The sequence below is a fragment of the Petromyzon marinus genome, chromosome 6, assembly GCF_048934315.1.
Source record: "Petromyzon marinus isolate PM22_M1 ecotype Great Lakes invasive population chromosome 6, UKy_Petmar_22M1.pri1.0, whole genome shotgun sequence".
Taxonomy (NCBI): Eukaryota; Metazoa; Chordata; class Hyperoartia; order Petromyzontiformes; family Petromyzontidae; genus Petromyzon; species Petromyzon marinus.
In genome coordinates, this window is record NC_133672.1 from 2036056 (window position 1) to 2059653 (window position 23598).

A 23598-nucleotide genomic window follows, 5' to 3' on the forward strand; every position below is an offset into this window, starting at 1 on the left:
TGCCCTGTGCGAGTGTGGCCAACCTCCGAGCCAAAGCCGTCAGCCATCCTTAAATAAGCGACGGCTTGCACGCTGCATGCAGTCACATTCCGCGGCAAAAAACAAAAACACGCGTGCACGCACACACACACGGGCACACAAACACAAACGCAAAGTGAAATTGCCACGTTCTGTTTTGCGTGCGGACAGAGCGCAGGCGCAAGGCGTGCCCGTCCTCCACACCCCCCCGAGCGAGGGCAGCGCCGACGGGAGACAGTGTGAAGATTCACGTGCCCGTCAGATACGCAACACGCACTGTACGCAGCATGCAACCGCGGAAACCTGTGAAACTGGGAGGTAACTTAGCGGGCGTTCGTCAGAGGCAACACTTTACGGTATTGTTGGAAATGATGAGTGCAAAACGACGGGAGGAAAAGGACACTCATTGCAAATGGCTGGACCGCTGCCAAGGCAGGTGTACCAACTGGGGCTTCAACATGGCCGCTTGCCATGTTCTTACGGAAAAAGCTCGTTTGCATTATCATTCAGATATCCAATGCCTTAACGCAAAACTCCAGGGAGAACGTATTCAAATGACCTAATTGAGGGGTACGGGCTGTTGTTATCACTGTGACATTTCCTCCACCACCGCACAAAACCAAACGGAAGCGAGAGATATCGCCACCCTCCCGTAACCGCCTCGCGTCTCAAAGCGTGTTGCTGGGCCAACGCGGCGGGCCCGGGCGGCTCGGGTTTCGCACCTGTAATCTTGGCCGCCTTCTCCTCCTGGTCCACGCGGCTCTCCTCGTCCTCCTCGTCACCCTCCTCGAAGTCGTCCAGGTTCCCGATGTCGGCCTGCTTCATGCTCATCAAGCTGGCCAGGCTCTGCATGTCCTCGTCCCTGTGTGCGTGAGCGAGCGTGTGCGTGTGTGCGCACATTTAAATTAAACATTGTCGTCGTCGTTTTGTTTTTTTAACCCCCCCCCCCAATTACATGCCACTCGAGCCCCCTGCACAATGTCACAAGGTGAATATATCGCGCAGCGAGCAGTGAACCGCGTGTGTCGAGAGAATGGCCCCCTCGAAAGCTGACTTCGCACAACTACTTCAAAGTCACCTTTTAATAAGCCACTCTATCCACACTTGGGGGAGAGATTTTTTTTTACATGCCTTGCAAACAGTGTTCGTCGCACGTCAGTTATAAACTGGCACTTTGAAACAGCACTGGAATAGGCCGAATGAATTCACAAAAACAAACTTAACGCGACGTTTACCGTGCAATTATTACAGACTCAATCGAGACCATCCGCTTGCCGTACGTGGGAAGCTGGCTTAATCGCGCGCGGCCGAAACCCGGATTCAAACCCAGGAACTCGGCGATGCCGACTCAACGCCGTGACGTGGCCGCGAGCGACGTGAGCCACCTTAGCCACGTCTCATTGTGTTCTCCCCCCACACACCCCCCCCCCCCAATGCCCCCGCCCCCCCACCCCACCCCCCACTCCCCGTGGTCAGGTTAATCCGGGAACCCTGCAGGTCACCTCACTTCTCTCTCTCGGCTTCTTTCCTCGCACAACTCCACTTTGGAATTCCCTACAAAAAAGTATCCTTCCCCCCCCCATCCCCACCCCCCAAGTGCTTATAAGCGTGGTCAATTCAAGAACCAGGGAAATCTTATCTATTGATGAAGTTTTGAACCTTTGGGTCTGTGTTTAGCAAGTGTTAAAAAAATAATAATTTACAAACACTGCAGAAACTACCCACGGTGAGATCTAATTCGTACATCTGTAAAAATAACTTTGTAGCTCATCGGACTCCTCCAGTATAGATACACATTCTGATTCTGTACAGCGTCGAGCTTGTGAGAGATGACCAAGTCGGGTTCACAGCACGACACTGCAGCCTCGTGCCCGCCCAGCAGGGGGCAGTATCCCCCATGGGGCCCGATTCAACTGCTGTCCCACCCACCCTGGTGCGAGGAGGAACTGTGCTTACATGGTGGTTGCAACAGTCAGCAAAGACGTCACGTGGTAAGCGTTACAGACCTCTTTAACATCACAAGCCGCCCCAAATAACGCTCCCCGTAAGAAGCAAAACATGGTGGAGCCAGTACGCTTTGTCGCCCAAGACTGAAGCTTTCAATCACTAGGACGAATCGAATTGTTAAATAGTTGCACGCCGAGCGCCGTCGGCCAACAGCACCGAACGACCGCGCAGTGACGAGGGGGATTAAAGGAACGCGCGTGTGTACGTACGTGGCCTTGCCCTCGCGCAGGAAGATGCAGGAGAGTGACAGCTGCAGCGTGGCGGCCACCACCTTCTTGCTCAGCGGCTTGAAGCGCAGCTTCACGTCCGTCTGCGTGGGCATGGGGCTGGCGTACTGCTTCATGTTGATGTTGGCCGACGCCAGAGCTTTCCGCCGGCCCGCCGACGACTCCTGCACGGACGCCGCCGCCGCCACATCGTCACACAAGAGACATCCGCATCTTCATGATCATCATCATCAGCATCATCATCAGCATCGGCAGCAGCGGTAGCCGTGGTCAATCCACTGCTGGACGAAGGCCTCCTCAAGCGACCGTCATTTCCAGCAATGCTAACGACAAAAAGACAAGTCAGTCGATTTGTTTTCTTTGCCTTGCAAAGTGGAGAGATGAGAATCATTCATACAGATACAATTACCTATACCGCACTCAAATTCAATCTTTTACCTTGACTTAAAAACTGTTTAAGCCTTCTGTTAATAACAATAAATTACAATAATACTGCTGGACGTAGTTCTCCCCATTCCATGTTGGTCATTACGGCTGTTTGACCATACTTCACCATATCGGTCATGAGGATTGGTTTAAAGATCACTCACTCACCACTTGTGTTCGCCACGCTCCAAAATCCAACTCGGATAACTCAGTTTATAACATATTGCGCCAAATAAGCAGATTGGAATCTTATTTTTATTGTTCTTACGTCAAATGATATTTATTGTCGAAACAAAGCAAAATGTTTAACCATCATGTGGCAGGCAAGTGACGTTCCATAAACCCAGAGTGATTTTGACATCCAGGCTGCTTCTTCAAGGCTGTGTGCGCACGCTCTAACCCAACAAACGCGGGCTTGAAAAGCGACGCTAAGGTGAAACGCGGCACCAGGAGCCTGCACGTCAAATTTCGTCTGCGTCCAATGGGGCGATTTGCGAGATATCGCGCGATGACAGAAGAGAGCGATGAGAGACAAGCGTTCAGACGCACGGGCGTAACGCCCATAACCCCCTGCACTACATCTCCCCTCCTCATCATCTCCACACCCTACGGCCAGCAACAGAATAAACCTCACGCCGGCACTCGCTTTGCATTGTGCACACCCCATTCATTAACTTTCAACGCAACAATACCGAATCGATACCGAATCAGGCGTGGGAGCACGCCGACAGGGGGAGCCCCATTCTCAATCAATGAGACTGTTGCCCTGCTAAATCCCACAATTAATACTCAATCAATGTGCAACCATGAAAACAGCAATGTACGTCACGCACAAACAGAATTGTGGTAAAGCCAACACCTCGGAGGAATGCGCGATGACCCCTAACCCCCCCCCATCCCCCCGCCCCTTCCCCTCCTCCTGTCTACAGTACGAATGCCGTTGCAAAAAGCGGCCGTGGCAGCCGTTAGCGTAAAAGCACTCCTCCTCGGTTTGTGCATACTTCCCTGGGCTTAGGATAACAAGGCAGGCGCGTTGACAGGGCTGAATTACAGGTCGGGCCGGACGGAGGAGCAAACAGTGCGGCGGCGGCGGAGCCGTGAGCCGGTGTTGACAGCGGGCAGCAGAATGGGAGCTCACCGGAGCCCAGAGGTGGGAGAAAGGAGCGGGGGTGCTGATGAGGGCTCAGCGTGCGTTGACCAATAGAATGGACAAATGGGGCAGCAGCAGCAGCCCGAGAAGCGGGAGGAGAGGGTTGGTGGAGGCAGTCTGGCTTCTGAACCTCGTGGAACCAAATCGGTTGCTATTGAGGAAGAATAAATCCTTGCCCGGTTATCGGCAGAAGAGCAAATCCTCGACAGCACAGTCGTAGGCACAGAGAAGACAAAGACCCACCACCACCCACCCCCCGAACCCCCATTATAGCCTTCAGACTTTTGGGGCACCATTGAATTGTGAGAAGACACCATCCCACTCAGAGCCACACACTCACGAGTAAGGTTTGCTTACAAGTGAACGTCCAGGAAAGCTTAAAATAAACGGTGACATCTCATTGTACATAAATTGACTTATTTAGAGCAAGTAGATTAAGTTAATGAAAACGGTTAATTATTCAGTCATTGTGCGACCACGTGGAGTGAGAGGACACAACAAATACTACACAAATAGATTAAGTGTTCCAATGAAGCACCCCCACACCCCTCAAATGAACACGTGTGAATTAGCAATTTGATGAAGGAATAATTTGGCTTAAATGGCATGGGCTTAACAGCCATATAAGATGCAAGCAAGAGTTGCCTGTGGTGGCTTACAAGCTGAATATACAAAGCAGATGCAGCACCAATACAAACTCAAGTCTTTTAGGTCACACCTAATCTGCGTAGAAAAGCAAGGGACAATAAGTAGCTTACATTTCTATATTTGACATCTTCACACAAATCTGTGAGCCACCTGTGGTACGAATACAGAGGCCAGCGGTTGAGGGGTAATTTCTCCACGCCTTGCAAGCCGAAGCACGCACCACAAAAGGCAGGCGATGATTTTAACGTTTGCAAACACTTGCATTCATCCGCACAAACCGCTCCACTCTGTCCTCCACGAACCCGGACCTGCCAACAAAACCACGGTGGGGATCCCTTTGCACCTCGGAGCCAAGCCGAGCGTTCGCGACGTTTGTGTTTGCGATCGCCAAGGCGTTCACCTAACGAGAACCGATGAAAGCGGATTCCATTGTTTTTGTCACCTTGTCACTTTGGTCAACTGTGCCGAGTGAAATTTAATTCGAGATTACGTGGAACGTAATGTCTGTGACATAACAAACCCCCTGCCCATCCAACGCATCCATCACCAAATGGGGCTCTAAAGGCTCTTCTCGAACTGTCAAACATAATCCAAGTTGCGCTCCCACCAGCGCCACTGCGCAAGTGGGCCGCGCGCAAAACCGACTCGCTCAACACCGCCGAAAGAACGATCGGCCCAAAAGCGAGAAAACAATAAAACGATGAAACTCCAAACGCCACTCAAATCGAGAGAAAGAAAAAAACGTTCCTCTCGTTCGATTCTGCCCCCACCCTGCAAAGGTACACGCGCTTCCACGTAACCTTAAACTCAACCCCAACACAGACCTACGCCGACGCGAGTGTGGACCAATCGCACACGTTCACACTGGAAGGGTAACCAGGCCGGCTGTGGCGATCGTCAAAACAGGGCACCCAAGCGGCGTTGACGCATTCCTGATCGACGCAGCCGGCTCGGATCGTTTCAACCGAGCCTGGGCTCGACTTGCACCGAGACACCCACCTGTGGTTCCGAGCATCCTCGCCACGATCTCTCAACAACAGCTCGGTGGCGAGCAGAATGAGCATATCCCAACAGCGACGAGCCAGTTTCTCGTCAATAATCCCCAGCACCTCCACAAACCCGGTACCCCACGTGCAACCCTTCCTTGCCGTGGTCAGGCTCTCCAGGGCCGCTTTCAGAACATAACAAACAAGGTCATCCAGGAGGTGGAACGAGAAACTTCCCAAGAAGTGTGAGGTGGGGGGAGAAGTCTGAAATTCCAGGTTTTTAATAGTTCCCTACAAAGCTATGTGTTTTCTCTTGAAATATAAAAAAACACAATTTTCAGGGTCTCAACAAGGGGGCTGATGATCCTTATCACACCGCTGAGGTCACGCGCCTGTCCCGGATGCCCCAACGGAGGGCAGACGGTGCATCTGCGACAACTCAAACCGTAAAAGCGGCAGACAGATGCAGGCTGCGATGCGTATTGTGGAGGAGGATTGGGAAGTGAGAACGCCGAACACTGCGGACGATGACGCCGTGGCCTGGCTCTGCCAAACACGTGCATACGCTACAAGAAGAATGAAGCCAGCCACGTACATCGACCACAGATGGGAACGCGTGGATACCTGCGGATTCCCCGTGGCAGACAAGGCCAAGAGAAGCAGCTCTAGCATGAGAGTCACGTGCGGTTACAGGACGTTAGAGCTGCTCAGGACTCGTGAAACACGGAGCAGGGAGTTGCACCAGCAATCCCCAACCGGAACGATTCACATATTCAAAGCACCCACGTTGGCCCGAATAAATTTTTTTAATGACGATTGGAGTATCGTAGTCCCTCAAATTTGGCAGGAGCCTCCTGGAAAAGAGTCACGAGACTCAGAGAGTATTTCCGGGGCAAACAGGAATGATGATGAAAATAAAAAAAGCAAAAGCCACAGAATGCTGGATAAAATGCCTGCGAGGGAGAACGATGGTTACTTAAACCCATGGTGGCTATTCTCGTGGCTGGCTCCAATGCGCTTGCTGCTCAGCAGAGGGCACATTTGAGCTACTTTTTCAACGACGTAATATTTAGGAGGTGAGGTTTCATTCCAAGACAAGATAAAGCAATTCTTTTCGGAGAATGCCAGGTTAATTGGAATCGTGTCAAATTAAGCCCAGCAGCAGAGCACTTGTGATTTTATGAGATGGGATGATTTCACAGACGTGCCTTCACTCCGCAGTTCAATCTGTACACGTAACCTTTGGCAATCCACTGCTGGATGAGAGCAACTCCACAGCATGGGGGTGGGGGGTTATTTGTCCATACTTCGCCACAGTTGTCACTGCGGATCGGTGGAGGAAAGCAGACTTGGGACCACGGAAGTATAGCACAACAGCTGCTGCTGTTGCTACACTGCCTCCTACTGGCAACATAGCCGCACAGCAGCCTGTAGCGCCCAACTAACGCGTGTGGTGGGCACACATCCTAAGCACTACCTAGGCTCAACCCCACATAGCATCCAATGTCTAATCAAACTGGACACTCTGTGCACAGCGAATTGGCCAGTTAAATAGAAGTGGGTCACAAACTGGAAGGCATCGCCTCAAACCACACATTTCTACAGCTGAAGAGCCACTTGCTGACCGTGGCCTCAGCAGGGTTCTAAGGGCCTCGACATATCGAGATTTGAAAAAGGGACAGAGATTGTTTTTATTTATTGTTTCTGGTATTTTAAAGGACGTTTCCCCCTGCCCCTCCCAACCACAATCACGAACCCTCAATCCCGATAAACACCGCAAGAATTCGAAACAAAGCAACTTGTAAGCGCTGTGTGTAAAAGTAAGCGTGTAAAAATGTATCAGTTAAAGCAAATTCTTATCCTCGTGATACACGCGGGGTAAGAATCGATTCCTGATATTTACAATCTATACCATCGGTAACCTATAATTTTATTGTAGGCTTGATAAATTTAGGAAAGCAAAATCTGTCGGATATATCTTTTATAAAAAACACATTTTTTCCTTACTGTAGAATACAGCTGTGCGCATTTGATAGAATAAGCACATACTTCAGGGAAAAAAATACTTTACCAGCCCAATAAAAAAACACCTTCACACAGCGTTGCTACCCCGAGCTCCGATGCTCACTGGTGCCAACAGCCCCCTAGTGGAACAAGCGATCTTGACAAAAGTAACAAAGGCACAGGAAGTACACACACACACACCTACCCGACATACACACCACGCCATAACACACACCCCCAACACATAACAACACACACCCCACACACACACACACCCCACACACACACACCCCACACACACACACCCCACACACACACCACACACACACCACACACACACCACACACACACCACACCCCACACACACACCGCACACCCCACACACCACACACACCCTACACACACACACACACCACACACCCCACACACACCCTACACACACACTACACACACACACCACACACACCCCACACACACACCCTACACACACACCCTACACACACACCCTACACACACACCACACCACTGCCGGTTACACTGGGAGTGGAACAACTGCCAGTGCAGGGAGCAGCAGGGCAGGGCCGTGAGCGTGGCGACTCACGTTCTCGATTACGAACGTCCACTCTTTGTCTTCAAACTCCTCGGCGTGAGGGTCCTGTCGGTCGCATGCAGGACACGCGCACACGGGCAACGCACGTTGTGTGTTTGTTGAACTTCCTTCGCACCATACGTAGCCAACCGTGCTAATAATGAGAGGTGCGGTTCGATTTAACCCACGAGGGATGACCAGGGCGAGCATTAGGCGCAGCCCTGTGTCTGCGTGGCGTCGGCGGCTTCGAGTGGCATGCAGCTGTCACGCTACAATTTTGTGGTCAGGCCGGGCCACTGTTTTTATGTTTTACCCAAGTTGATCACGGGATTTTTAGCCAAACAATGTATTAAACTACGACCATCCACGAGGTGTTCTTTATATTTGAAAGAAACAAATTGCTGAATAAAGTTCGGTTTGCATCACAAAAACCATTCGGCACCACGGCGGAACCCGATTGAAACTTTGAACATATTTAAAAGTATTGATAAGGAATGTGTACTCCCCCAACAATGCATTCATACGAATCGTATTGTTTCAGAGTTAAGCATTACCGTATTTTCCCGCATATAGCCCGCATACGCATATAACCCGCAGACGTATATACCCCGCAAAAATTGCGTTTTGTGTAAAACAAATTTCAGATAGCCCGCACCTCCATATACCCCGCATGCATTCATATATTTAACGTCCTTACCGCAGCTTAATTCCATATTAATACGAAGTTTACATTTGTAATACATTCCACTATCAATTGTTAACATTTTAATCATAACGTGCACAAAGAAAACAAACTAACCGGAAACGAGTGAACTTAAATAAATAAGTAACAAAAGTAAATATCCAATAAATAAGTAACACATAACTGGTAGATAAGTAAGTACAGTTTTAGCACTAGTAGATTGCGCACTGCGCAGATAATAGCGGCACTACGGTAACGCCATTGCCTCGCCCCCCACCTCTCTCCCCCCAGCTGCCCCACCCACCAACCCCCCCACCTCTCCCGTTACCGGTAAACAGTGCGCGCACTTCAAACATTATCGTTTAATTGCACAAACAATTAATTTAAAACGTGATAACATGTGCAATTTTAGTGCGAGTGGTTTATTCAGCAGTGCTTTAGTCAAAGGTAAGTGTTGCATAGTAAATAGTCCTACCATGAAAACATTTAACGAGTTATGACAAGTCACACGCGTAAAATATTTTTGGGATAGCCCGCACCTCCATATACTCCGTAGGGTCTTGTTTTGTTTGTAAAAAGTGGTATAACCCGCGGGTTATATGCGGGAAAATCAGGCTCAAGGACTGGCATGGCAAGGGCTCCAATTTCAATAAAGGGGGTGCACAGTGGGGGGGGGAGACGTGGTGCGGCGCTCACCTTGAACAGCGTGACGGTGATCTCGATGTTCTCGGGCACAGGCCACACCACCACACCACGGTACGTGTTCTTGATTCCGGGCTGCCAGCTGTGCGCCTACACGAGACACGGGACCATTCGGAGACCGCAACGAGCCATCGGCACTCCTAGAAACAATTTCACTTCGTACGGTGTCCAGATGCAATTACACAACTCCAGACGATATGCAAAACTAGAAATAAATTACATTTGGGTGGGGGGGGGGTTTGGGTTGGGGGCGGAAGAATAACCCAACACCAAGACGCAGCTCAGGAGGAATAACCAGGGCTCAGAACAGACAATGAGCCCCAGGGCCAGCCCCAGGGCCAGCCCCAGGGCCAGCCCCAGGGCCAGCCCCAGGGCCAGCCCCAGGGCCAGCCCCAGGGCCAGCCCCAGGACCAGCCCCAGGACCAGCCCCAGGACCAGCCCCAGGGCATCCACTGCCAGCACGTCACTACTTAACAAGCTCCTGGGGATCTGGCCATCACGGTACTGTTTACAGGGTCAGACCTAACACACAGCGCACAACCAGTAACTCGGGTGTTTTTTCTTATTCTGTTGAACCAGTGAGCGGATACCAGTTGCGGGGAAAATAATATATGTGAATATTATATTAATAAAAATCAGTAACAATAAATATTTGGCACAAAATAAATCGCATGAATTTACCACGTAAACTACTTATTTACGATGCAAGTTTCATCCTCGATGCCCCAAAATACCTAAAGCGGAGCTTCAAAAGCGTTGACCTGAATTAGGTTTTATTGGACGGGTTACTTTCAAGCGCCCCGAGGTGTAAACAAACTCTAGATACATTCTCCTCGGCAGAAACACAATTACGATAGGTCACAGACCTGCGATGAGACGGGGCATCAAAAACAATCACCGCAAGCCAGTCGAGGGAGACACTTACCCCTGCAGGTTATAAATAGCAGGGTGGTTGTGTGTGTGTGTGTGCGTGTAAAGAAATTGATTCGTAAATTTACGAGAGGCACCAGACCGACAAGGTCCGATTCCTGACATTAAATCACCACTGCTCATCACTAAAGAGCACCGGGCGAGATCGCAAAACGGACCGGAGGGCGCCGCGCTGCAGCAAGCGAGCCGGGTGCCGTGCTGCGAGCGATAAATCCCGCGGTGGAGTAGACGACACGACTGGACAAGGAGCACAACGGTGCGAACATCGAGAGACAAAAAAATAATAACGCGGCCTCGCATCACGACGACGCCGCCGCCGCCGCGAGGGCCCTCGTGGGAGAAGTAGCGCCACTTCTCGATGGCCTCTTGAGGCTGTCGGCGCTGCACACACGCGCCACGAACTCCGGCGTCGCGGCCGTCCCCTTATCGCCGCGGACGGTGTTCGAGCGGCGCCGGTGCCGCGACGGGCGGGCTCCCACGCCAGCAGGCACGGCGGAAATACGGGGATGTGCGGCACTCATGAAATAACTCTCGTCTAACAGAATTAACGACGGCCGACTCTGCACCTGACAGGCCTCTACGGTATCAGTGGCCGACGCGAACATCGGTGAAACTAGCACAGCGTAATTTAGTTACGTCGATTGGTATTCATTTGTGCATTATCTCTGTAATGTGCTTGAACGTATCGAGTGGTTGTCAATTGGATAGCCTCTTAACAGGCCGCATGGTAAGTGTTACACATTGCCATTCACCCCTCTGGGTATTTTAAAGCGATAAGGCCACTGCCAGAAACATCACAGGCGATTTTGTACTGTGCTATTAGGCCATGCGCGTTAATGACGACGGTGGTGAGGTCACTTAAGCCTAATGAAGAAGGGAAATGTTTCCTTCCTTCAACCCCGAAAGCAAGCTACCCCTAACACCGGCGCCACACATCACCTATAAGAGCAGACGCAGGCATCGCGTAAATTAGAGATTTAGTGCGGCACGTGGCCTTTGAAAGGTGGATAGCTTCGCGTTCACCGTCAAGTTGAGAAATTGAGCGCGTTTAACGATTTTCAACTAAAGTGTCTGGTGGTGTAAGAGGGGCCAGCGGTTTACTGCCTCTTCCCTATACCCTCCATTCGAGGAGCTGACACTTGGGACATCCTCGGCTGGGGAGAGCCTACTTGTGATTTGTTACAATTATTTGTTAAAACTATTTGTTAAAATAATGTGGCTGGTCAAAGGATGGGCGTGACAGCATCGAGGTGGAGTCAGCTGTGCGCGGGGTGGGGGCGGTGGCTGTTTTATTGTGATCGCACGAGGCGCAGAAAACAAAAGCACCGCGGGCTCATCACGTTCGCAAGCGTCGTACGCTTTCCCGCGCGCAAGTACAAAACAACACAGTTGGGAGCACAACGAATCACGGACACCAGGATTCACCGTACAAATTATAAACGTCCCCGTTAGCAATGGATCGAGCCAGGTGGCGCTGTGGCGTGAGCACCGGAAATGAAATCGCAATCAAAAGGTCGGCAGTTCAAAATCGCAGTTGGATGGGGGGGGGGGGGTTGACTCAGTGCCACATTCGTCTGGGAGAAGATAAAATCAGTAGCACTTCACAGGAAATCAAAATAGTGGTCGCCCCATAGGGTGGGGATCAGCCATGACCGCGAGTGTGTAGAATGTCCACCACGGAGATGATCGCTGCCCAATGTCTCACAACAAACCTCGGGGCCAGCGATGTCTTAATTTTGCGACACAAAAAGGAAAGTTGGTTTGCGAACTTCCGACACCTGGGACATGCCCTCTGAAAGCATAAAACCGTAACACCCCGAATCACGCACGCTCTCTGCTGTAACAGCTGGCACAAGTCCCCCCACGGAAGGAATCGAGGGCCACACAGTGACTTGGCTGCGGATGTGCTCGGGCCGTGAATCACCGCCCTGAATAAACCACCGCGCGCATTGCGGACAGACGCCCTTGAAAGTCCAGCCTCGCTCTCGGCCAGGACGAGCGGCCCCAGGGGATCGTATGTGCGTGTTCGGCATGGAGCTTTGCGTTCCCTTCATATACGGGGGTTACGGCGGGGGAGGGGAGGAGTTAGGCTTAGGGTTGACCGGGGGGTAGGCACTTTGGGTGTGCAGCACACGCAAAACTGGAACCAATGGAGTGAAGGAGAGAACACGAGTTAATGATACAACATTTTAAAAAAAAAGGCAGCCTCCCAAACGAAATTTACCGTCGCAGATGCACGCACTTAAAGCGATAACTGGTTGCACAAGTGGCAGGAGAATGCGCACTAACGGAGCCACCTCGCATGTCGATCGAGCGAGAAGCAGCGAAACCTTAAAACGGATGCACGGTGGAACGCTACGATTACAAAAATGAAAACGAGGAGAGCACCGCCAACCAGCAGCGCACAAAGGTTCCGCTCACCTTGGACGACTTGCGCCGAGACCTGCGCGTCCACACCACCACGAGCTTGTCGGGCTGCCTGCGGGAACACCAACCACACGGCACTTAGCCAACCTGGGCCTCCGCGGCACAGACACGCCGCGCGAAGCGGCATCGCGACGTGGGAAGGGGTACACGGGGCATGCAGCGATAGCCTCCACGTGGAAGGCACGCGCGCTCGCTGTACAAACAAGCGGGCAGGCGTCTACAATGCCCATACCAACAGGTACTTATGTCAAGCAAAAATAGAACATTAGGCAAGGATTGCTGCTGGCAGAATTATTTCCTGCTGCATGCAAACTGGCTTACCAATTTAAAAAAACTTCTTTTCCAGAAGATTATTTTTAAAGTTTCATTAGGTGTGACATTTTCAGCAGAGTTGTACATTGTGTAACTGCTCAAAGTCACGTGACATATTTCTCACATCGACCGACTCTCGCGTATTTGGCTTCACTTCTTTTGACGGAGACAATTGAATAATGAGCTCCTGCATTTACGAGCTGCTCCCTGTGGAGTTTGTGGCTCACTATGAGGTCTGTACTGAGTGGTCAGAAAACGTGCTTCCAGGAGCAAATGCAGCCTCATGTTCCGCGGGCTTAACGATGACAAATGCACTCGTAAACTCAAACAGTTTACGTCAAACACACAGGAGTGTTGGCGTCATTCACCCGGTTTTCAAACAAATGACCGCGGACATCATTCATTATGGCACTGCAGGTGTAACGCATCACAAATCACACCAGTGCACAACGGAAAAAGCACCTCCATGTAATTAATTAATTCAATTATAACAATAATTCCTTCGTTGAAGAAAAGCGGCCATGGACGGACGACAACCAAAAAAACAAATAAGACTCCGAGAAATGTTCTATCAGCACCTGCCACAAACGACACAGCGGCAAGCCAGCAGCCCTATCGACCGTTCCACGGTTACACGCGCACAGCGCCTCGTGTCGCTATCGCGGCTCACGAATCAGCGGAACGACACTACGATGAATCGGCCGCACGCACCGGCCTGGGTTTTACCGCCCGCCCGCGTAGTCCATGTACAGGTGCGGCGTACGGATCCGACGTGGCGTGTGGTTGAGCGAAGCCATAAATCACCGCGCGCCAGTCACGCTTGTCACGTGCGCACAGCGAAACCAGGCTCCGCACACTCGACTAAGTCGAGGTGGAGTCAGGGTTAAGCCCTGCGATTGACAGCAAGCCGTGGCTTTCATCTGCAATTTTTAAAGCAATTGCTGTACGTCTACAAAACACAACCCCCAAAGCGCCGGTGACCTTTAATTTGTCATCTTTAATTTTGCGAGAAAAACTTGGAAAACCATGGTAATGTGCGGAGTTATCCCCCTTGCTATTTAATGCATGCCAAGCTTTCCTAATTTACGACAGAGGCACATGGCAACGCCGCGGTGTCCGCGCCATCTGCTTCATGAGAGACGGCGCACTTTGGCATCTCCCAAAACATGAATTTCGGAGGCAGCTGCAGGGAATCGACCCACCGTCGACTCCTCACGCTCCGTTCCAGCGGCGAACGTGCCGATACGGCGAGGCAAAATTCCTAAACGGGCGAACAGATTCGTCCGGAAGCTTCCAAACTTAGACAGCGAGAGAGCTCTGGCAAGAGGGAAAGAAATATTATCCGACTTACACGCTCACGTGGCCCAAACGTATAAAAATAACAAAGCAAGGCAATTGACAGCTGTCACCTTTAAATTAACGCAAGGCATTTGAATCCATTAACGGCACCGACAGGGATAACAAAATGTGGTAAACTTGGGACTGGGCTCGTGTTTAAGACAAGTGGGAATTTAAATCAGAACCGCAGGTGTTCAAATCGCAAAGCTGATCAGACCTCGGTTTACGTGACACCGCAGTGACCGGAATGGAAACGGTGATGCAGCAAATATTGACACCACCATCCCTGCCTCATCACCCACGTGTTGCTCGTTCCAGGCCAAGTTACGTGCCACACTTCACTTTTTATAACCACAACTAGGGAATATAATCTCGGACGCGCCACACACCTGCCAGCCGATGAGTCACACTCAGGGAGACCAGTGACGTACAAACACACGGCCAAGTTCGCCGCTCACCGGCTCTTTATAGTTTCTGTAGCCAATACTTTCCACCCACGCATCTCCCTTTGACACCACACAAGTGAACCAATGTGAGCGAGTTCAGGCCCCTCTCCCGGGGGGGGGGGGGGGGGGGGGCAAACTCCAGAGTCACTGTGGCCAACATCCCCCAGTAATATTCAAGAGGGCGGAGAGAAGTCTGGGCACGAAACATGTCCTCCAATAATTCTATTAATTCCCAAGAATTGATTCCAGAAAACAATCTGTTTTGTTTCAACTTTACGATCTCATTTTACGTCGTCCACTTCGTTTGGGCTATCTCCCTCGTCTCTACTGCTCGTGTGCGTCTGTATTGTGCTGTTCCTTAGTACTGTCTGCGCACTCTCGTTTGTGCTGTCTCGATGGTACCATGTTATCTGTACTCCGTTGTCCTCCTCGGTTGAGTTTGCACTGCCCTGTTCATTCCAACCATTAGTTTGAATGAAAACAGTCTTTCATGCCAGTTTCGTGAGAATAAAAATCTATTACAAAATCGACGAATTGTCACGTGCGTCCTTAACAGCACAGGGCAGGACGCCAACGGCCCTTACCTACAACCACCACGGCCGCAATTTCACGTTCGCCATTTTGGAACAATCATTTTAAGAGGTTCACGCTGCACGGCTCTCCTCGGCAAGTTGGGACAAGAAACCAACTCTCGAGTCCCCACCAAACAAGCGACGGAAATATTTCCTTTGGGATTTACGTTATTGAATTGAGGCGGCAGAGAAGAAATAACAATTCCGTGCGTCAAAGAAGCCACCGGAAGCATTTCAATGCAATGAGCAAGAGCGCCGATCCTTTCCCCCACACCGAGCAGACTCATGTGAGAACTATCGGGAACTCGGCAGAGCATCTTGCTTGAAGGCCTTTTGTGGCAGCGGGTTGCAAATGTTACTCATCTGGAATGCGGGCCGTTATGATAAGTGCGCCCGCACGCATCGGTTCTGTCATGCGACACGTGCGAGCGTGCGAGCGTAGCTCTGCGCACCATTTCGCACGAGGAAGAAGAACAAGAAGGAGGAGAAACGGCGCCCCTCGACGCGCCGCGTGGTGGAGATGTTGCAGAAAAGCCACGATGGTGGGATTCTGACTGGGAGAGGCCAAGCATTCGTCGGGCGAGCAAGTCCTCCTGGCTGCAGCTCTCACGGCCCCGAAGGAGAACCCCGCAAAGTCCGGCGAAGATTCCCCCCACGACATTTTCAAGAGGATGCAGTATTTCGCAACATGACAATTAACGGAGAGCGTTAGCGACGAGGCGGGCGGGGAGGGTGGGAGAGATGACTTCTTCCCCCCCCCCCCCCCCCCCAGAGGTATTTATCCCACGGGCAAATCCCACCACAAGCGAGCCATAGGACGGGAGGAGTTTGTGAGCGACGAGCAGAGCCGCAGAAGAAGCGCAAAGCGCCCCGTTGGGGTACAAAGTGACGAACGAGTGAGCGAGCAAGCGATCTGGGCCCCGCATCGCTCACATAGTTTGTGCTCCCGGGTGCAGCACAAGCCCAGAGCGAGGCCGCCATTAACGAGTACGGACCGTATTTTATTTAAAACGCCACGGCGGCCCGGCGTTCACAAAGGCGATCTTTGTGTGGTGTTCTTTACTCATTTAGAGTCGGTTACTTATTTTGCTTTGACCCCCCCCCCCCAGCACAGAGCCTTGTTTAAATTAACCTCTACGCTTTATGGCACGCACTGCGAGCCAGGGTTCATTGGCAAGCTTGGGAGGCATTCGTGGCGCGCTACAGAATTTAAATGCGACCCCCTTTCTAGCAGGGGGGGTGGAGGCAGAATGGGTCAACTCTATCCTTTGCTTGCGTTGGCTCCGCAGTGCCGCGCACGTGCAGGAGATATCGCCCTGCGGAGGACGCAGATTGGCGTCGGTGTCGGCGCAGTGTGCGAGCGTCCCAGCGAAAATTTGACATGGACCAAAACCAAACGCACGACAACACTGCTAATTATGCGCGTGGTTGCACGGCTTAAGGTCTCTACGGTTTAATTATTTATCGACTTCCTTTGCACAATTCATCTCCGTGTAACCTACAGGGATGCACAAGCCCCGCGTACACGCCGCGCATGCATCATATATGCCGCAGGATGCAGCAACATAACACAAACTCGGACGTCATCCGGTATAAAAGAGTTTGCGCGAATAAAACCACGCTGCGCGATGTTACGGCGAGATGCCGCAGGCGACCAGGTGACGGCGCTCGAAACACGATCTTTATTTCGAGCTTCTTTCGCACCGTACGTAGCCAACCGTGCTAATCGGAGGTGCGAAGCAAGGACAACAAACTAAACACAAAGACCTATTCGAAAGAAATGAGTTTTCAATCTACATGATTTAAAAGTACATAGCTCCAGTGGCTTCCTAATATCAGAAGAGCATTCCAGACGGTCACAGAAGCGCATCTGAAAGCACGCGATGCGGTGACCGTCTTTGTTCGATGGTTAGCCCAAAAGCCGCTGCGAGGATGACCTAAGTTTGCTTGATGGTTCAAGCTCCATTTGTATTACCCTTATTTGTTCAAGAAAAATGAGAAAGAGAAACCCAAATTGTCACAGACGTGCCCTCCTATTGCTTCAACACAGCACACTAGAAAGTTTATCTGTGTACAAACAAAAAAGTGAAGCAAATGAATGCAACTCAAAAAGGTTAGAAAGTTCAATTATTTTAAAATCGAGGTGGTCAACCGGCTCAGAGGTCAGAGTGCTGTCCGTGCACTGCTGACATCCTGCTTTCAAATCCATATTTCAGCTGCCTGTGATTAAACCTGGTTCTCAAGTTTAGCGAGTTAGCGGTCTCAGCCCGGTCAATAACTGCATAAAATCCCATTGCAATAATTCTAGATTTGAAGCTTTCGTGACTGCAAGGATTCATACTCGTTGTTTTTTTGGTAAAGTCACGTAGGTAAAATAAAATAAAAACTAAATTAAATCACGACGTTTTGGAGGCAACACAAGCTTCCGTCTTCAGGTGGAACAGTCACAGCAGAATAGCAGAATAGCTGTGACTGTTCCACCTGAAGACAGAAGCTTGTGTTGCCTCCGAAACGTCGTGATTTAATTTAGTTGTTTTATTTTATTTTACCTATGTGACTTTACCGAAAAAAAAAACCAAAGAGTACATTACAATAAGTTTGAGTTTGCACTTAATTCGCTTAAATTCCAGCCATGAGAATTAAAAAAAAACACTATTTGACTGTAATTCAATGAACATTCATTTCTGGTAAAGTATTTCCTCCTGGATGAGCGGTCAAATCAAAGATTCCAGAAGCAGTTCTGCGATATTTGATGGGCTCCAAGCTCCGCGTTTCCCAGCTTGAACCTTCCGCATCGAATCCCAAACCCTGGCTCTAAAGCGGACCCCAGTACGGAACTCAACAGTGCCAGTCTTGCGCCGTCTTTTAATTAAAACTCTGCTCTTTCTGCAAGGAGCTTTGTCCGCCGTTTCGTTTAAAATTTTCACCATCGCCACTGCCGCGGCCGCCACCACAGCCGCCTTCTCTCAGAGGTAGCGACTTAGCGCGCTTTCAGGAGGCCACGCAAGGCCCGGGCGGCGAAGTAACCCGAATCGCACGGCGAAACGTGACCCACGGGGCGGGGAGGGGGGGCCCACGATAGAAAACATTCTCGCAATTCGTGGGCGGCGGGGGGGGGGCGTGGACGCGGCCCACAGAAACAACATCGCGGGGCGGCGCCGCGATGGCTTCTCCCGCGGCAGAGATTCGCATCGGAACGCCGTCACATTTGGGCGTGCGAGAGCTCTACGGTAAATATTCGCACGTGTTCTTACTTGACCAGCCCCCGGAGCTGTTTTTTTTTTAAAAGGAGAGAAGAAAAATACTCGAGCGCGAACGATCAATACGCAATAAATAGATAGCCGCCAGGGTACCGTTGGCTTCAACGTTTCGGTACATGGTCACATGATCAGCATGCACAGCTCCCACTTATTAATTGCAGCATTTATCGGATTTTGCTAACGACTTTTACAATGCCCTACCGGTTGACATATACTTTTTCCATTAATTTTCCTGCCACGTGAAAGAATTTCAAAACTGCCGAGTACAGCAAATAGTAGTGACTACACAGCAGAGTATTGTTTTCACGATAGCGTCTCTGGAATAACATATTTCTCTCATTTAAAATGTTTTAAATCGGCAAGCTGTTACAAAAACGAAACACGGTTGTTGACGAAGTAAAACGGAATAAACGTGTTTAAATAGCGCATGAAAGCATAGGAGAGATGCACACACAAAAGATTAGAGAATTTACATGGGTTTAATAAGGCGTCGTTCTGTTCAGCTAAGTAAATAAAGTAAGTGGGCTTGGGCAGGACTTTGCTAAAAAAAGGGACGGTGGCCAATGGTCAAGGATAATTGCAGAGCGGCAGGCAAGGGACGGGACGCATCCGAGATGACGTACCAGGAGATGGAGCGATACCAACAGCGTAACCGCAGGTGCTTGGTGGATTCTTTTTTTACATCACAGCATCGTGAGCAAATGGCAGTGGGGAGGCCAGCAGTGGATTGATCATGGCTAATGATGATGATGATTTCCAGAATATCATTGACAAAACCTATTTCCCCACAAGTGTACAACACCAACCCCAATGATCCATGCGAATATTCATGCACACACTGCAAAAAGCTGCGTTGTGCCGGTTGGAACCCTCGTGGGGATAAAAACATTTCTCCGCCACAGACTCCGGAAGGCGTGCGATCCAGCTGGTCAAATAGCGCAAAGAAAATAAAGCTCCGTACTGCGAGCCTGTACTGTACGCGCTTGTGTATAGTCAACGTAGGTGTGGGTACACAACCGTGCTAGACAACACGTGCTCATTATCATCATCTGGGCACCAGATTTTTTTAAGATTTTCAAGAAGATATTTGCTATTATTCACTCACATGATCATGCAGGGTCCGAATCAATATCACTTGAAAACTCATTTTTTTACAAGTGCTTTTTGTGTTTAGTTTATTGTTCTTCCACCGCACCTCCGATTAGCATGAATGGCTACGTACGGTGCGAAATAAGCTCAACATCCATACATCACTGCCATTGTAAATTGTATGGCAAATACTGTCTCGGCTTGCAGCAGCAGTTTGCGCTGAGTGGGAATTCTCCCAACTCAGCACTTGGGCATTCAGCCCAAGTGAGAATTCAGGAAGGGACAAATTGGTAACCGAGTACCGATGGTGATTGAGATATGTTTTTCTATAAAAAAACATTTTATCGCTGACATAAGTTACATTTTGCTGTGACTTGTATCACACTTTTGGAAATCCACGTAGGTGCACACTTTGAGAACTGCTGGCCAAACATAATTTCGATTCGATAAGAGAGCTCTATCATGCAATAAAAACGTAAAAAAGACCTATCATAATCGGTGTGGATGTTAAATAACCCTTGGCGTGATTGGTAAGAGCCGACCTCATGCCATGTTCATACGTGTTGGAGAAGCCACGATCATCATCATAATCATCACGCGACTGCAATCACCGCCACCGTGATTGTGATGTAGCTTTCTCCAGTTTATGTGCCCATGTGGACCATTGATCACATACTCTGCTATTTAGATTCTTTCTATTACTGCTGACAAGAGCACAATGCACGAGTTAGCGGTGCGACGCGTGCAATGCGGAATTCTTTATGCAAAATTGAGGTTCAAACATAGAAAGTTCGCTAACTGGAATCACACTCCTTTCCGACACAAACTTCCTCACGGAAACCCAGGCCCCTGTGTACTTCTGCTTGTATTTGCCACTGCGCTTGTATAACGGAGGCTATGGTAACCGAGAAGGCAATGATGACCAAGTCATGCTCTACGGCTGTAAGCATCATTTCATTTCCTCATGCTGATGCTCAACAATCGCATGTTACACACAAAAGGGCATAAGAATTGGCAGCAGAAACTCGACTTCAATGCATTTCATTCCAACCCCGCCTCTTATTCTCTCTCTCGTATGGAAACCATCAACGTCTACAGTAACCTTGCCAATGCATATTTGCAGGCAAAAAGCAGGCGCAGATGTTTAAGGTTGTGAGATCAGCTTTCAAGTCACAGTCAAATTCCATTCATTTCGATGGTAACTCTAAAAGCCATTATTTTTTTTTACATTAGATGTCCATCCAAGTGTGATCACTCGGCTTTTACATTTCCTGCCCGCAAATACTTCAGGGTTCCAGAACCTTAAAATCCAACAAGCAACGCTAACCCGCAACGGTGAAAGTGCGAATTACTGTACCCGCAACGATTCTCAAAAAGGTATAAGATAAGGGGAGCCTGAAAAACGCGTTCAAGGATTTTGAGCAAGAGAGGACACCCTGTTTACAGCATTTTTTATCTTGGTCCCAGTTTTACCCGTTTAACATCACGTGTTGGACGTCAACTAACTTGGACCAGGACCACACAAAAAATAAATGGACCCTATTGCCCGTGACGTTTGGATTGCTGGTAACCAACACACTTTGTAATGAGCAGGACACATTTTACAAAACACGATGTGCACACGTGTGGGGAGGAAGGTATGTCCACTGTCAGACCGCTTGGTCGTGTTCAAGAGCAAGCTCCGAGTGAAAGGAATCCGATTTGCAGGTTGCCATTCATCACGTGCCCCTTTATTAATAAACCCCATCTCAGAGTATTTTCCAACAATGCTCACGGACAAACAAATCGTTTGGCCGAGATAAACTTGTTGGGCATTAAATTCACATACTAAGTGTTTGTACGCACTAGCAGGGTGTAATGATTCTACAAATACACATCGATCCCTTGAAAAAGCAGTGCATTGTGGGCAGTCTGCTTCATGGCCCAAGCACAAGCCTTTCCCGATTATGGACTTTTTCTTGTTGCACTGCAGGACCATGCAGCTCACTCTTATAGGCCATTCACAAAGAAACAAACACAATACAGCCAAGTACCGCATACACAGCATGCAACGTGTACTGTCGTTACGTTTGAGATGAATAAAAAAAAAGTTGCCAAGATTTTCAGAAATTACTAGTCCAGCGAATTACAGTAATGTTTGTAACAACGTGACATTTACGGCTGTAATTTTTTTTAACGTGGCCAGTATTTTCCGAATGCAGCCAAGATTTTGGTGTGGTACAGTACACGTACGCACCCATATATGGCCACATGGAGTCAAGAACAACATTCATCCTGCGCAATTTTGTAGGGAATCTGGATTTGTTGGCGCTCAAGCAAATGTGAACGTAAAATGTTACCCTATACAATTTGCAGCAGCAGCATTTAGCACACACTGGCTAGGTTACATGCTGGCAGTCTCTTCTCACATATACCTTACCAGGTTCGACGATTGCAACGGAGATCGGTGGCTTGTGATCAATGATGAAGCAGTTGGCTTCAAACTGACGCTATTCATTCAAAATATTTTGGAGTGATCCATATTTGTTGTCGGGTTAGGCCGCGTGGTGGTAGTTTCACACCGACATTTCTTGTCATTAACCCACCCCCCCCACCACCACCTGGGCGATGAGATTGTCACGTTTAGAGGTATTAGTTATACACGTTTCCATGTATTGATCAAATTCTGACCGGTAATGCTCCTTCACCGGGGGCATCAGAGTTTTCATCACCGAATTCAACATCGACATGTTGATTCTAGATTTGAAGCTTTCGTGACTGCAAGGATCCATACTCTTTGGTTCTATTCGGTAAAGTCACTTTACCGAATAGAACCAAAGAGTATCGACATGTTGGCTGCAATAACCTACGTTTTAAGTTTACTGTGTAGTATGTTTAAATGTCAAAGGACCAAACATGTGAGTAAATATATATGGGCCTTAAATAAGATTACAGTACTTGATACAATTTAAATGTTTATGTAGATGACCAAACATCGTAGGAATTCAAATTGAGTTCGCACAGAAATGAGCATGGGGTATCTCCTGTTTATAGCCCTTAGCCAATGGTGGATATTCTGCATTTCTCGAACAGGGGTCAGTTTATCCATAGGCCAATTACTGCTGCCTTCCTACAGAGTGGTACTAATTGTAGTGACCAAGAAGGCATTAAGGGGCGAGTTGATCATCAAATAGGATTTAAACTGTGAGTCACGTGATTTTACCAATGGGAAAAAAGGCAAAAACCCCATCTCATATTCCTGCGAACGGTAACAGTGCAAGTGTGTGGGTGCATGGAGGATTCCGCGATGCAAAAATTACCACAAAGCATTTAATTAACATACGGATGACAACAGTGACTCATAAGCATCTGGATTCGTAATCACGTTTAAATATGGCATTATCGCTCCTCCGGTGTTAATGCCCCCAGCATTACAGTGCGTTTATAATCCCAATTGTCTGCTGCGCGCGAGTCGTCACGGCGGAGCGATCCCACCCCCAGCAAACGGCGCAGGCCATTGGCTGGGGTTTGGCATCCTGGGTGAATCCCAAAATGCGATATCTGCGAGAGCTTCAGAATTCCCCATTGAAACCGACACCAAGCGGCTCGTGACCAGCCGAGAAAAAGAATACCATCCGAAGGACGTGTTCGACGGAAAACCCGCACCGAAGAGGAAAGTGATCGAGGCGCTAAACAAGTCACAAATTAAAAACACGCACGGCTTTCGTCGTGAAAGCCGGTGGCACGAGAGCTTTAATTTACCATAAGCCTGAGCAATAAAATTCAGTGCGCGGTGCCTAATCTTC

General features: G+C 49.4%; 1 protein-coding gene across 8 annotated transcripts in view; it reads right to left on the reverse strand.

Annotated features, from left to right (window-relative positions):
- The window catches only part of EHBP1 (EH domain binding protein 1), a 91294-nt gene that overhangs the window by 56776 nt on the left and 10920 nt on the right, over window positions 1-23598 (reverse strand). For all 8 annotated transcript variants that reach the window (XM_032948415.2, XM_032948414.2, XM_032948413.2 and 5 more), the window contains 5 exons: window positions 12791-12848; window positions 9434-9529; window positions 8068-8121; window positions 2235-2416; window positions 741-880 (listed from right to left, as the gene is read on the reverse strand). In XM_032948415.2, the coding sequence (XP_032804306.1) occupies window positions 741-880; window positions 2235-2416; window positions 8068-8121; window positions 9434-9529; window positions 12791-12848 (530 nt within the window). The remainder of the gene's footprint in view (window positions 1-740; window positions 881-2234; window positions 2417-8067; window positions 8122-9433; window positions 9530-12790; window positions 12849-23598) is intronic.